The 14,175-nt window shown below is 41.0% G+C and overlaps 1 protein-coding gene across 1 annotated transcript in view; it reads left to right on the top strand.

The window, feature by feature from the left end:
* The window catches only part of LIPA (lipase A, lysosomal acid type), a 41,785-nt gene that overhangs the window by 2,753 nt on the left and 24,857 nt on the right, over positions 1-14,175 (top strand). The window contains exons 2-3 of the mRNA XM_037497694.2: positions 117-222; positions 1,590-1,707. Of these exons, the coding sequence (XP_037353591.1) occupies positions 117-222; positions 1,590-1,707 (224 nt within the window). The remainder of the gene's footprint in view (positions 1-116; positions 223-1,589; positions 1,708-14,175) is intronic.

Here is a 14,175-nt window from a genome sequence, read left to right as displayed (position 1 = left end):
GTAGTCTTTTCTTTAATATTTGTCCGTCATCTATCTTTTACTTGCCCTACACTGGCTTCATAACTTTCTTTTTAAAAGTAAAATTTGGCCAACTAACAGTGGACTATTTTATGCAGAATTAAAATGCAGCTGTTGGGGCTCGTGGTCTGTTTGGTCCTTGGGACCCTGCCTGTCCAGGCAGCTGGAAAGACACCTGTGGATCCTGAAACATATATGAATGTGGTAAGTTTTTCAAGCCACCTTCTTTTAAATTGCATCTGTCCCAAATGTTAACTATTTTCTTAACTCCCATTATGTGGCCACATGAAATCACAAATTAATTGCTTATATCTCATTATGCTTTCTTTTCATGTTCTCAGAATCTTAAATTCATTTTGTAAGACTTTTCCACCTGGTAATACATATTTTACAAGCCTCATTTTACTATTAATACTATTTCTTAAAAAGATAAATGATATTTATATCTCTATTGTGTTAAGTCTCCCAGAATTTGTATAAGGAAAATAAAACTTTGTAAGAATGTTACTACTGGGTACAGCTTTGTTGAACAAAGACTGTTATTAACTGTGTCCAGGGAGCATAGTTCAATACAAAAATGAAAGTATCTGAGACAATTTTTGTTAGAACAAATAAGCAAAAATAATCCCTTGAGTAATTATAACATTTTGAAGTTATTAATCTTAAGTAGATGATAAAATATGAGAACACTTCCTGTAGGCATAAATTGCTGGGAAAATATAGATTATTAAAGAAAGCAACCATAAAGCAGACAATGCAGTGCCCCAAGTACAGATTTAGACAATTTTAGAGCCTGGGATAGATTTATAGTGAGACGTGAAATTGTGGCCTGATGCCAGGGATTTTATTGACTAATATTTCTTGCCACATAGTTTTTCTTTTATGCTCTTCCCCTTTAAATTTTTGCCTTTAAGAATGACTAAGTTCTCTCAGGTATTTATGGCAGAAGAGATAATGAACACTTATTTCCATGAAATCTGGATCACTGTGTTACCTTTATTCTACTAAACTCCTGATTAATAGTTGTCCCACAGATCTTTCCTTATGGAGAAGAGAATTTGATCATAATTCCTTTTTTTTTTTTTCCTTTTCTTGTTCTCTAACTCCATCTTGACATTCTAAGTAATTTTATTATTCTATTGATAAAATGGATTAATGCTTCTTATGTTTTGTTTCCAGGACGGGACCTCATAACAAGTGAAGTGATAGGTTATAGTATTAGCTGGTATGTTTAGGAAAAAAAATAAAGAAATAAGAATGTTTATTTGTGTCTGCAGTGGACACAAAAGATGGGAACAGGTCCAAAGCTTGGTAAAACTAGACATACTTGGTGTAGAACATGATAGAATGATGAAACTGAGATCTCACCAAAACACCTCTGAGTAGAACTCATGGGTAAAAAACAAAGAAGGATTTGCTCTTGTGATGCAACTTTGGCAACTAGGATAAGCAGACTGAAGTTTCAATCACTACTGATTTCTTCAAAAATGTCTGTCATTGAAATGTCTTCTACTTGCTTGTTAGTGTGGGGGGTCTGCTTATAGAATTTCCACTGTTCTTTTTTCTCATAGAGTGAAATTATCACTTACTGGGGATTTCCTTGTGAGGACCACTTAGTTGAGACGCAAGACGGATATATTCTTACCCTTCACCGAATCCCTCATGGGAGGAAGAACCATGCTGTCAAAGGTATGGGTGTTTTCTGTGGCTAGATAGGAAAGCTCCTGAAAAGTAGCTGTTTTGCTGGAATCTGTCTTTTTTTTTTTTTTTTTTAAGATTTATTTATTTATGCATACAAGAACTGGGGTACAGGCCAGTTAGTGAGGAGGGTGAGAGGATTCACCAGAAACAGAGTGGGGAACAGAACGGGCAGGCAGACTGAAATACACTGCTGAGGGGAGCAGCGGGCGAGACAGGAGAGGTCTGCTGCACCATGTGGGTGGCATCCTGGCCGGCTCGGGATCGAACTCATGCTGCAGAGGCTGCAGACAGCTTCATAGTGTTGTGCTTAATCCCTTGTGCCACTAGGGAGGCACTTTTTTTTTTTTAATGGGTAACCATGTTCACGTTTAACTTGAAAACACCAAGAAAGGATTATTTTTAGACAAAAGCGCTATCTGCCAATAGTGCTATCAAGCAATTGGCAACCACTGCAGCAGGAGTTCGATTCCCCCGGGCGGCCAGGGAGCTAACCCACATGGTACAGCAGACCTCTCCTATCTCGCTGCTCTGGTCAGCAGTGTATTTCAGTAGATCCACCTGTTCTGCTCCCCACACTCTCTGGTGAATCCTCTCCCTGCCACACCTCTGGCCAGTATCTCAGTTCTTGTATGCATAAATAAATAAAACTTAAAAAAAAAGAGTAAGGGTTAGAATTATCTAATTTCATTTTTTGCTTAAAGGTTCAAAGGTCAAATTTGTTTAAATTTATGCTAAAAATCTGCTTTCTTTGCTAAAGGAAGTATATTATTTAATGAAATATTTTGAATCTTAGTGTATTTGAAAATTATTTAATTTTTTGAATGGGTAGTGTACTCACATATTCTAATATAAAAGAGAATAGAAAGATATGTTGTGAAGTTCCTTCTCTCCCATCCTATTATCCACTTCCATAATCTCTTTAATTTCTTTATCTCTAAAAAATCTGTGGAAATAAATACAACCGTAGATAATTAATTTCCCCTTGCTTCCCTATTTATAACACTTTGAGCACTTCAACATTCATTTCTGTAGACAGTGTGTCCTGTATAGCTGTATCATGATTTCTTAAATAAGTGTCCTGTTAATGAGAATTTGGAGCATTTCCAGTCTTCTGCCAGGAAATATTGCTGCTATAAATAACCTTGTGTGTGTTCAAGTTTGTTTATATAAAACATTTTCTGAAATAGAATTTTGGATCAGAGGACTAGTCATTTGACAATATTGTTAAATTGTTAAGTTGCTTTCCACACGGTCTTGTTCTGGCAGTTACTCTCGTTAGGAATATATAAAAGTACTTATAGCTTTGGCTTAAAATACTATATATATTTATGTTTACAAATTATTTTTTTTATCTTTCTCTTTCTCTGTCATAATTCAAACAAAGCTGTGGTTTCCACTGCACATTAGGGAATTTCTGGATAGGCTACTTAAAAGTGTTAAACAGATATCTGAATAAGAATCTGATCCTTATTCAATCTTCTTTCCAGATTTTGCTTATTCTATAATATTTTCTGTTTCTAGAAACTTTACTTGGGAAATTGAGATTGTGTAACTATTTCTTCTTCAGGTAGAATTTTATATGAGCAGAAGGGCCTTCCTTGACGCAGTACCTTCCCATATTATTATTTAAGGCACACTTAAAAGCCTTCTGTGTTAATGTGAACTTTGTATCAATACCTACTTTTTCTTTAATATAATCTGATTTGTCATTTTTTTCTCCCATAAATTCTAACTACAATAAAGGTCTTTAACATGCTTAAGTGGCCTAGATAGCCAATGTAATTTTTGAAATTTAATTTACAACTTAAGATTGTTATGATTTATAGATAAATGCTATCAAGCTTCCTTCTTGTGATCATGTTACAAAACGAGTAGTGAGTTACAGTGAAGGGCTTCTATTTTTTCTTCTCAAAATATGCAAAACATACTTAATTCCAGAGTGATCATATGGTCTTGGTTTCCTTCCTTTTATTTTTTTTTTAACACTGTACACTGATTTCAGATCCCCTATGACAGAAACTTTGTTGGTGTTATTTCTTTGTAAAGTGTTTAGTTGATTAATACAATTAGTGATGTGAATTCTTGTTCAAAGATGCAGGGGTCCCCAGTAAAAACATACTTGAAGGGAGAATAATCCTCCTCTCACCACCTCCAGGCTTCTCTTTCCATTGAGCAAGGAAAGCAAATGGTGACTAGCAGTGAGGTGAAGTGGGAGATGGGGTGGGGGGCTGTGCTGGGGAATCAGAGCAAAGGGAGCATGGCTCCTGATTTGCTCTCAGGTGGTAGGAAGAAGTGTCGGGAGACCTTAGTTCTCGATCTGCCCCTAAGGACTTGTGTGCTTTATACCTTGTGGACTTCAGATTCTTCACCTGTGTACATAGTTGACTAACTGGGCTGAACACAAGTTTCTCCTTTTTAGTCCCTATTACATTCCGGTGTTAGGTGCTATATTCTCTCTCCCTCCACTCCACCTTCCCTCACATGCTCATTCCCTCTCCCCACCCCGCCTTCCCTCCCTCTCGCCAGGGGTGTGTGGGGTGGGACAGAAGCTACACTTGGTCTTCAGATGTGAGATCAAAACAGGGGAGAGAAGAGCTCAAGGGACTATGGTGATGGTTCACGGGTGAATTGGTGGTGGGAATTTTATGGGGACTACACCCAAAAGGAGAAAGCATACAAGCATACATTGTACAATAATGAACAATGATGTAATATATATATTATGTAAAAGAATATATATGTATATATGTGTATATATGTATGTATGTGTGTATGTGTGTGTGTATATATATATAAATAAAAGAAGTGGGAACCAGACTGAGGGTGCTCCAAGGTAAATCTGGTTCTAGTACGACCTGAGGTCCCCACCTTCCTCCTCTTTTCTGCAGATGCCTTCCTGTTGGGCATCAGTGACTGCTGTGAGCTAAGCTCAGAGAGCCATTTCAAAGGCGATCTGTGAGAAAAGACTCAGTTATCTAAAGGGATTTGTGGTTTTCCTGAGAGCTGCATTCTCTGACCTGTGAATTTCCATGCTCCAGAGCCCAGCCTGGAGCTGAGCTTCTTCAGTGCCCTTCACGCAGTTCAGGAGCAGTTATCAGTGGGGTTTCTTTGGTCCATAGAAGCTAAGTAGATAGAAAGACTATTAAGTAGATATAAAGAATATATAAATTCACACCTGAAAGAACATATCTTCTTCTCTCTAAGACCATTTCTCTCCTGACTTCCTCCTCTATTAATAACACCATTGTCCTCCAAATGACCAGGACTGGAAACTGCAGAATCATTCTAGACTCCCATTCTTCAGTAGCTGCCAAGTTGTCCCTGGGCTCCCGTGTTTTCTGGCTGTAGTTCTCCCTTGCTTTGCTTTGCCAGGACACCATCAGCTGAATGCCTGAAATAAACTCAGAACCCAAGAAACATGAGCCACTTCATTTAAAAAGTTTTTTTTTTTTTTTTTTTTTTTTTGAAATAACATTGGCTTATGACATTAGATATATAGCATTTCATTTCCATTTTTGGAGGCTTCCCATATATTGAAAAAAGAATTTCACAACAGGATATGCATATTCTGTCTGCTTGTCATTTAAGAAATTAATGCTTTGAATACACACAGTACTGCCATATCTGTACTATTTGCAAGTCATCTTAAGATCATTAGAACATTCATTTATAGGCATAAAGTGAAACTGTTGCTCTTACCTCTTTTTAGTGTGGCTCTTCTCCTCAGTTTTTGTGCTCTACTGGAGTGCTGCCACCTTTGCTTCTGGGTTCAGTGACTGTAACAAAGGATAGTAGTTAAATTGGTGTTTCTGTTGGCCATCTTGTTGGCCTCATCTCCATTGTTCATTTATCAGTAGTATACTTCCTGAGGAACTCGAATTTTAAGCTGTATGGTGAGCGACCTCCCCAGTGGCACAGCTAGTTGAGCACAGCGCTGTGAAGCTATCTGCAGCCTCTGTAGCACGGGTTCGATTCCCGGCCAGCCAGGGAGATACCCACATGGCGTGGCAGACCTCTTCTGTTTCGCCCACTGCTTCCCTCAGCAGTGTTCTTGGTCTGTCTGCCTGTTCTGCTCCCTGCCCTGTCTCTGGTGAATTCTCTCACCCTCCCTCGCCTCTAGCCTATACCCCAGTGCTTGTATAAATAAATAAAATCTTTTTTTTTTTTTAAAAAAAGCTATATGGTGAGCAATTTTTAGTCCTTCTGCTTGTGTAGAGCTCACTTGGAGGCCACTGGAGGATTTTCTGATCTCAGGCTTTAGCCACAGGACACATTACCCAGCCAACTGCTTTCCTTTCTGGCACCCTCCCTGTTCTTGTCCGTTTTATGTAGTTTTTCAGGAGAAGCTTCTTATGTCATCCAGCAATTTCCAGGCACCTAGTAAATGAAGATGTTCCCCTGGAACAGTGGGAAACCTGGAAATGATGTGAAGAGAGGAGCTGCTTTCCTTACATGTTTCCAACACCTGCTGACTTACTGTGAGGACTTACTTAACTTTCTTTACTGTCTTAACTTTCTTAGTTGTTGTTTCCTAGTTGTTGTTTCCTACTGTTCACTCCTACCCCATCTAGTGAACTCTGAAGTTCACCACGGATATGTGCAAAGAACGTCCTGATTCCCCAAGTTAGTGATTACAGTTATAGGTTCTGGGGTTTGTGCTGTGTTCCTCTGTAGGACGGGTGACCTACTTGACTTTGTGATCCTCTGTCCTTGGCCAGCATTCTTATTTTACTGGGTGAGACAGCCAGGTTCAAAGAGGGAGAAAGATATGTGTTAGGTCAAAGGATAGTGGGCCAGCTAGTCTGATTTCAGATTGTGTTCTTGGAATGAGAGAATATGGCCTTATCTTACATGAGATTATGGAGAACTGTTGATTGCCAGCTGTGCTTACCCATTACCTAAGAAACAGTTATTATTTATTAACTGCACAGCCACATTATGAATGATATAATTGAAATTGTGTCTTTTATTTTAATAAGTATCAAAGAACTACTTTCTTTATACCATTTATGCTAAATGCTTTCTGGAATTGAGCTAGTGAACACAACCTCTGCAATGCTGCTCATCCTCCCCACCATCTTCATTTTTACATATATATATATATTTAAAGATTTATTTATTTATACAAGCACTGGGGTACAGGCCAGAGGCATGGGAGGGTGAGAGAATTCACCAGAGACAGAGAAGGGAGAAGAACAGGCAGAAGGACCGAAATACACTGCTGAGAGGAGCAGCGGGCGAGACAGGAGAGGTCTGTCATGCCATGTGGGAATCTCCCCAGGCTGGGCAGGAATTGAACTGGTGCCGCGGAGGCTGAGGACAGCTTTACAGCGCTGCGCTGAACCCGCTGCGCCACTGGGGAGGCCCTTCTGTATATATATATATATATATATATTTTTTTTTTTTTTTAAAGATTTATTTATTTATTTATACAAGCACTGGGTACAGTCAGAAGTGCGGGAGGGTGAGCGAATTCACCAGAGCCAGAGGCGGGTAGCAGAACAGATAGACTGATGAAATACACTGCTGAGGGGAGCAGTGGGCATGGCAGGAGAGGTCTGTGCACCATGTGGGACCCTCGCTGGCAGCCGGGGATCGAACCAGCGCTGCAGAGGCTGTGGGCAGCTTCGCAGCCCAGCGCTCAACCGCTGTGCCACCGGGGAGGCCCCCTTCTATATATTTTTTAAAAATAGTTCTTTCCGTACTTCCAGGCCCAGCATAACTGCCAGCTTCCTCTGAGCAGGAAGGAGACACACACTTACAACTCCTAAATTCTTGCCAGCACCCCTTGTAAAGTGTTTTTCTGTTTCTGCCTTGTGGTTGATTAATTTGTGTATTTCCCCTGTTCAACCCATTCCTTATGGCCACCTGTGTGAGAGTTTCATCAGAGCAACCTTCAGAATTGAAGTTCTTAACCAAATGAAGGCAATGGACCTTCTCTCCATTAAAATAAAACTAACACCTCTCTACACACAAATTTCACATATATTTGTGGAGAGTTTATGGGCCCAGTAAAGAATCCCTTGATTTAGAAAATCATTTGCCTGTCTGGTTAAACCTCTACTAACTAGGCAGCTTGGAACATATATTTCAAGCTCTTGGCTCTTTTGTTCTCTCTTGATCCTATGTGTGCTATTTCCCAATGCTGAGCAAACTTCTCTATCAAGTGTTGAGCTGCCCATACTTCACACTAACTCCATAAGGGAATTGAAATTCAGAAACCAGTCACTTATAGGGAAGTTGTTCTATTTTTATCTAATCAGCCTTATTTCAGAAAGTCATGGGTTGTTAGCACTAGAAGGACCTTAGGGTCCTGCCTGGTCAGGGATTTGGAGAGCTGGCATTTTTAAAATTTATTTTTTACATCATTGTTCATTTTAAAACAATATTTGCTTCCCCCCACTCCCTCAGGTCTAGTCCTCAAAGAACTCTTTCACCAGTGCACCTGTGCACCTGCTAGACAGCAGTGCACAGTCCCCTGTGCTCCTCCCTCCTTCCCTCTAATCCCTCTCCCTCCTCCTCCCCTGCAGGATGTCTCTGATTTATAATCGTTTGTTTTTACCTTGTTGTGTTTTGTATTGTTATTATTTTTTTACACTGATGTCTTGTTTGGTTCCCCTGTATTCCTCCTGTAAGTGAAACCATCTGATATTTTTTTTTTTCCTTTTGATTTATTTCACTGAATACAATTCCTTCTAGCTCCATCCACATTGCTGTGAATGGCATGAGTTTATCTTTTTTTGATATCTGAATAGTATTCCATTGTGTATATATAACACATCTTCGACCTGACCATAAAATATATAGAAGAAAATATAGGTAAAACACTACAAGACATACATCTCAGTAACATCTTTCAAGACACATTCCCCAAAGCAAAGAAAGTCAAGGAAAAGATAAAAACCTGGGATTATATTAAACTGAAAAGCTTCTGTACAGCAAAAGAGACATTAACCAAAACAAAGAGACACCCCACTGATAGGGAAAAAATTTTGCATTCCATACAACTGATAAGGGACTGATCACAAAGATATACAAACAACTGACATGACTCAACAAAAACAAAGAGCTGGTATTTTTAACATATTTCCTGGTGGATTCCACAGTATCCTCCTTAGCTCTGGGATCTCATATTCTAGATCAACACTCATATTACTGGGTGAGACAGCCGGGTTCAAAGAGGGAAAAAGAACTGCTTTGGGTCAAGAGATAGTGGCCTGCCATTCTGACCCCAGACTCATTCCTCTTCCACTGGACTAGAGGATGCAGCCTTAGTTAGTAAGTATTGACCAAGTAGATTCCAGTCAAAATATTTTATTTTATTTGGCTAAAATAAGGGAATATATAAAAGCTTTACCAAAAATACGTAAAACAGCAACAGCAACTAAGTAGGCTCACTTCTTGCCTAACTGGGAATTAAATCCTCAAGTAAAGCACTGATAATGGAAACTTTATATGCTTTATATCTGACATTATATATGTGATGGCTGCAAGGGTGAAGTGGTGTTCTGTGATGTGAGTAGCAGCCTTTGATCTGCAGAAACAGGCTTTTGAACTGTAGCCTTGGCAGAGACTCCCATGGGGTTGCCTTTTGAACTTTTGCGTCATAGTTGAAAATTCATAACTGGGCTGAGTGAAGTCTTTGGAGGGAAAGGTCACGGGCCTGTGTTTCCCTTTGATTGTTTCAGGAAACAGCACTGGTTTTCCTTTTTTTTTTGGCGGGGGGAGAGGGGGATTATTTTTATTTTCACTTATATAGCAAAATTCTTTATGAATTGAAGACTGAAGAATAAGTAAACCAAAGCCCTAGGATAAAATACAAGGAAGCCCTTCAGAGGCCATCTTCAGCACATCACCAGATATGAAAACATTAAGAAAATAACAGATTTACTAATATAAAGGTTCATAAAGCAGCTTATATTTATTAAAAAATTATTATTTTAAATTCTTGACAAGAATTAGCTCATTTAATCCTCACAGTCCCCCTCATAGACTAAAAATCCTAATTAATCTCATTAAGTAGCTGAGGCCAAGAAAGAAAATAAAATTAAGTTGCCGAATGACACAAGGCTCCTGTCTAGCCAAAAACTCCTGCAACATGTGGTTATCCTGGGGATTGAGCAAATCATTGACACCTTATGGAGTTCCTTGCTTGAGGACACTTTAGGTTAAGAGTTTCCTACTCCTGAGCTCACAGGCAGTGGTAGACACAACTCAAGGGCTTCCTGTGGTGGGTAAAATTAGAGTCTTTCACTTAGCAGTGAAGTGTGAACGTGTTAACAGCTCTGGCCTTGGGTTTAAGTTCTGCTGCTACCACTTGAACTGGGCGTGGGACCTTGGCAGCTTACTTCTCGAGATTTTGTATTTCTTCATCTACAAAATGCATAGAATAATACTTGCCACTTGATAGGTTGTTGTTAGAGTTAGATGAACCTAAACTTATAAACATCTTACTCAGAGTCAATTCAGTGATAATTTCTGTATTTTATTTTTAAATATCATAGTGAATTTAATGGCAGTTTTTTATTCTGCTTCCTCTGTGTCCAGTTCTCTCCAACAAGCAATGTGCTGTAGACTAAATGTTGGTACCTCCCCTGCCCCTGTCATTCATATGTTGAAATCAAATGCCCAATGTCATGTTCTTTGGGGGGGGGGTCTTGGGAACATGGTGGGGGTGACAGAGCCTTCACGAATGGAGTCAGTGTCCTTTTAAAGGGCCCTCAGAGTGTCCATGCAAAGACACAGTGAAATGAGGCTATCTGTGAAGCAGGAAACAGTTAGCCAGTCACTGATTCTTGATCTTGGACTTCTCAGCCTCCAGAACTGTGAGAAATACATTTCTGTTGTTTAGAAGCTACCCAGTCTATGGTGTGCTGTTACAGCAGCCCAAGAGGATGAAGGTATTAAAGAATCACATAGTCATGAGTCAGAACTTCATCTGCAAGTAAAACCAAGACTTTTATTTGAGGTCTTTAGGGGATTACAATTGGGCAACACCACTGACAAGGCCATGCAAGTGTGATATGGAAGGAAAAAGAGTTTCTATAGGCAGACCTGCCTTCCTATAGAATACTACCAACACTGATTCAAAGGGATATCTACTCTCCTATGTTCATAATAGCCAGGTTATGCAAACAGCCTAAGTTCTCCCAAACAGATGAGTGGATTAAGAAGACATGGTATATATACACAATACTACTCACATCTAAAAATGATGAAATCTTGCCATTTGTGACATGGATGGAATGGGAGGAAATTATGCTAAGTAAAGTAAGTCAGAAGGAGAAAGACAAATACTGGATAGATACTCATGTGGAATGTAACGAAACAAAGCACAGGAACAGACAAAGCCCAAACGGACCATTCAACCTTGACTGCAGAGCTGAGGTTCCAAGAAAGGAAGGGTAGAGGGAAGGGAGTAAAGTGGGGAGGGGACCCAGTGGGCTCTGGTGGGGCATGATGGGTGCCTGGGTTGTGGGAATGATGTGATAGCATACACCTGAGAAGACGTGACCCTGAACCCGTAAATCACAGTATTGTGATCCAACGTTACCTCAGTAAAGGAGAATTTAATTAAAAAACAATTTTAAAATGGGGGAAAGACCTACATACAAAAGGGAGTGATAGATTGTCCTCTCTGAAGTCGAGATTCAGTAGTGTTTATCAAACTTTTTTAAAGATTTATTTATTTATGCATACAAGAGCTGGGGTATAAGCCAGAGGTACGGGGGTGGGCGGGTGTGAGAGGATTAACCAGAGAGAGTGGGGAGCAGAACAGGTGGATCTACTGAAACACGCTGCTGAGGGGAGCAGCAGGCAAGGCAGGAGAGGTCTGCAGTGCCATGTGGGTCAGCTCCCTGGCTGGCTGGGATCGAATTTGTGCTTGTGCTACAGTGGCTGCAGATAGCTTGATAGCTTGCTACAGTGGCTGCAGATAGCGGTTGTCTTTAATCCCAGCACCACCAGGGAGGCCTTTTTATCAGACTTTGGGTTGATGTGGAGATGACTTTCCAAAGTCTCCAATTCCAGGTGTTAGAATGCTTATGTATTGAGGGTGATTCATGCATAAATTCCAGTTACCAAGCAGTCAGACACAGTGTACACACATAAGTTCTGTACTCCAAATGGCCTCTTGCTCTATTTTGGATCTTTTCTTCATTAATTTTAATTTCATGACTTCTTAGTCACCTCCACGATGGAAGAAGATATTTATGCCAAGATTTGATTATTATGGACAAAAGATGTGAAAGTAAGAATGTGAGAGAATCATGTCACATCACGATTCCATTTGTAAGCAGCCATTTCATTGCAAGGCAAGCATTTCTCCTCCAAACCGGCTAACTATCAGAATCATCTGGGGAATTAAGAAGACATATGCGCTTCTGTCTCTGGCCCTAATTTAGGGAATTGGGAAGCTCAAGGGCGGAGCTTTATTTATTTTATTTTTTTTTAAAGATTTATTTATTTATTTATAGAAGCATTGGGTACAGTCAGAAGCGCGGGAGGGTGAGCGAATTCACCAGAGCCAGAGCTGGGAGCAGAACAGGCAGACTGACGATACACTGCTAAGGGGAGCAGCAGGCGGCAGGAGAGGTCTGCGCGCCACGTGGGGCCCTTGCTCGGTGGCCGGGGATTGAACTGGTGCTGCAGAGGCTGCGGGCAGTTTAGCAATCCAGTGCTCAACCGCTGCGCCACCGGGGAGGCCCCGACGGAGCTTTATTTTTGACGTGCTCCTTCCACTCTTCTGATGCAGCCCACCAACAGCTGTGTCCACATTGGATTCACCTATAGTATAAAGGAGCGTGTCCAGCCCCTGTTCCTCCAGGTCAATCCAGAGACATGGTCAAGTGGTCATGGAAATCCCTATTTGGCATCAAATAGACCTCTGAAGGTGGTTCTAGCACCACCTGCTCAAGTTTATTAAGAGTAGGCTTTCATTTGTCCAAACATGAAGGCCATTGAGTGAACCTTCATATCTAATTCTAGATTGAAGAGTTGGCCTCAAAAAACAGTCCAAAACACTACAAATAAATAACACTGGTATGTGACTGTGGCCATAGCACCTTATGGCCACTGGAAGGAAAAGGGTAGTGTCAACAGCATTCATCTCCAGGAACTTACACAGAAGCTGTTTACAGATGATCAACATCAAATACTTTCCAGGGCCATGGCTGCATTCTAAGAATCAAGTAGGTGGAGAGCCGGTTCATAAAACCTGCAAATCCTGGTATTACCACCCACCAGCTGCTTTTCCTGGGCAAATTAATTAACCCCTTCAGTTTGTTTCTCACCTATAATTAGGGTTCTTTTATGTCCAGGATTTGCCCTAGAATTGATTTGATGGTCTGCATAGAGCACAGCATTTGATCAGGGCATGGTGAGTGCTCAGAAGAAAAGGGAAGAGAACTGCCCACCTCTCAGAGTGCACTCTCCTCCCCCAGCTCTACAGCCCCTCTGGTCATCGCACAGCATGGAGGGAGAGCTCTGTCTGGTCTGTCTCTTTCAATGAGTGCCTGTGAAACCCAGGTCTGAGTGTGGCCCCTGGTGCTCACCCCACACAAACCCCATGAATAGATGCCATAGTGAATAGAAAGAAGAAAGAAAATCATTGCAGATTCACCCTCCCAGACACTCACCCCACAGACACCATAAGCACACTCCAAGATGCAGCCTTAATAGAGCCTCTTGTGCACGCAAGTTGGGGTAAGCTCTTTGCCACATTCTTCCACTTTACAGAGAGGAGCTCTGAGGCTTAGAGGGAAGAGTTTGAGCCAGGACATGCAATTAGTATCTGGGATCAGACCCAGGGCATGTGACAACACAGTGCCCTCACCTCCCCTGTAAGCTGCCTTTCTGCTTCTTTGTGTTTCTCTGCCACCACAGCTCACCTCCAAACTGCTTCATATTGAGGCATCTTGAGTTCACAGAGCTTTGTGGTTGGCTGAATATTGGGAAATGATCTAGCTCCTGTCCAGACTGCTCACTGGACAGAAGGATCAGAAGGTCCAGAGAGGGGGAGGTGCGGCAGGCACCCGGCCGCTATGGCAAGGCTGCCCTCTGGACATGTGCTCTCATATTGAATATTGCAGGCGAAGCCAGTGTGGACGCAGCTGTTGGTGGGCTGCATCAGAAAAGTGGAGGGAGCTTGTCAAAAATAAGGCCCAGTCCTTGGGCTTCCCAATTCCCAAAATTAGGACCAGACACAGAAGTGCATGTTTTCTTAATGACCCAGGTGATTTTGATAGTTAGCTGGCTTGTGGGAGAAATGCTTGCCTTGCAATGAAATAACTGTTTACAAATGGAATACTTAATAAGCACATCTGACCCCCACCACTTTATTTTTCAATGCCTTTTTCTTTAGAGAATTGGTTAAGAACAAGCACTTTTGAGTTTTGATCTGCTTCACTGAGAGGTGAATGTTTTAGGGCAGGTTACTTAAGCTCTCTCCCCAAGCTC

Source organism: Talpa occidentalis, unplaced genomic scaffold, assembly GCF_014898055.3.
Source record: "Talpa occidentalis isolate TD23 unplaced genomic scaffold, MPIMG_talOcc4v2.1 talOcc4.8, whole genome shotgun sequence".
NCBI classification, from domain to species: domain Eukaryota; kingdom Metazoa; phylum Chordata; class Mammalia; order Eulipotyphla; family Talpidae; genus Talpa; species Talpa occidentalis.
Note: the sequence above shows the minus strand (reverse complement) of the source record. Positions and strands in the feature narration are given on the sequence as shown.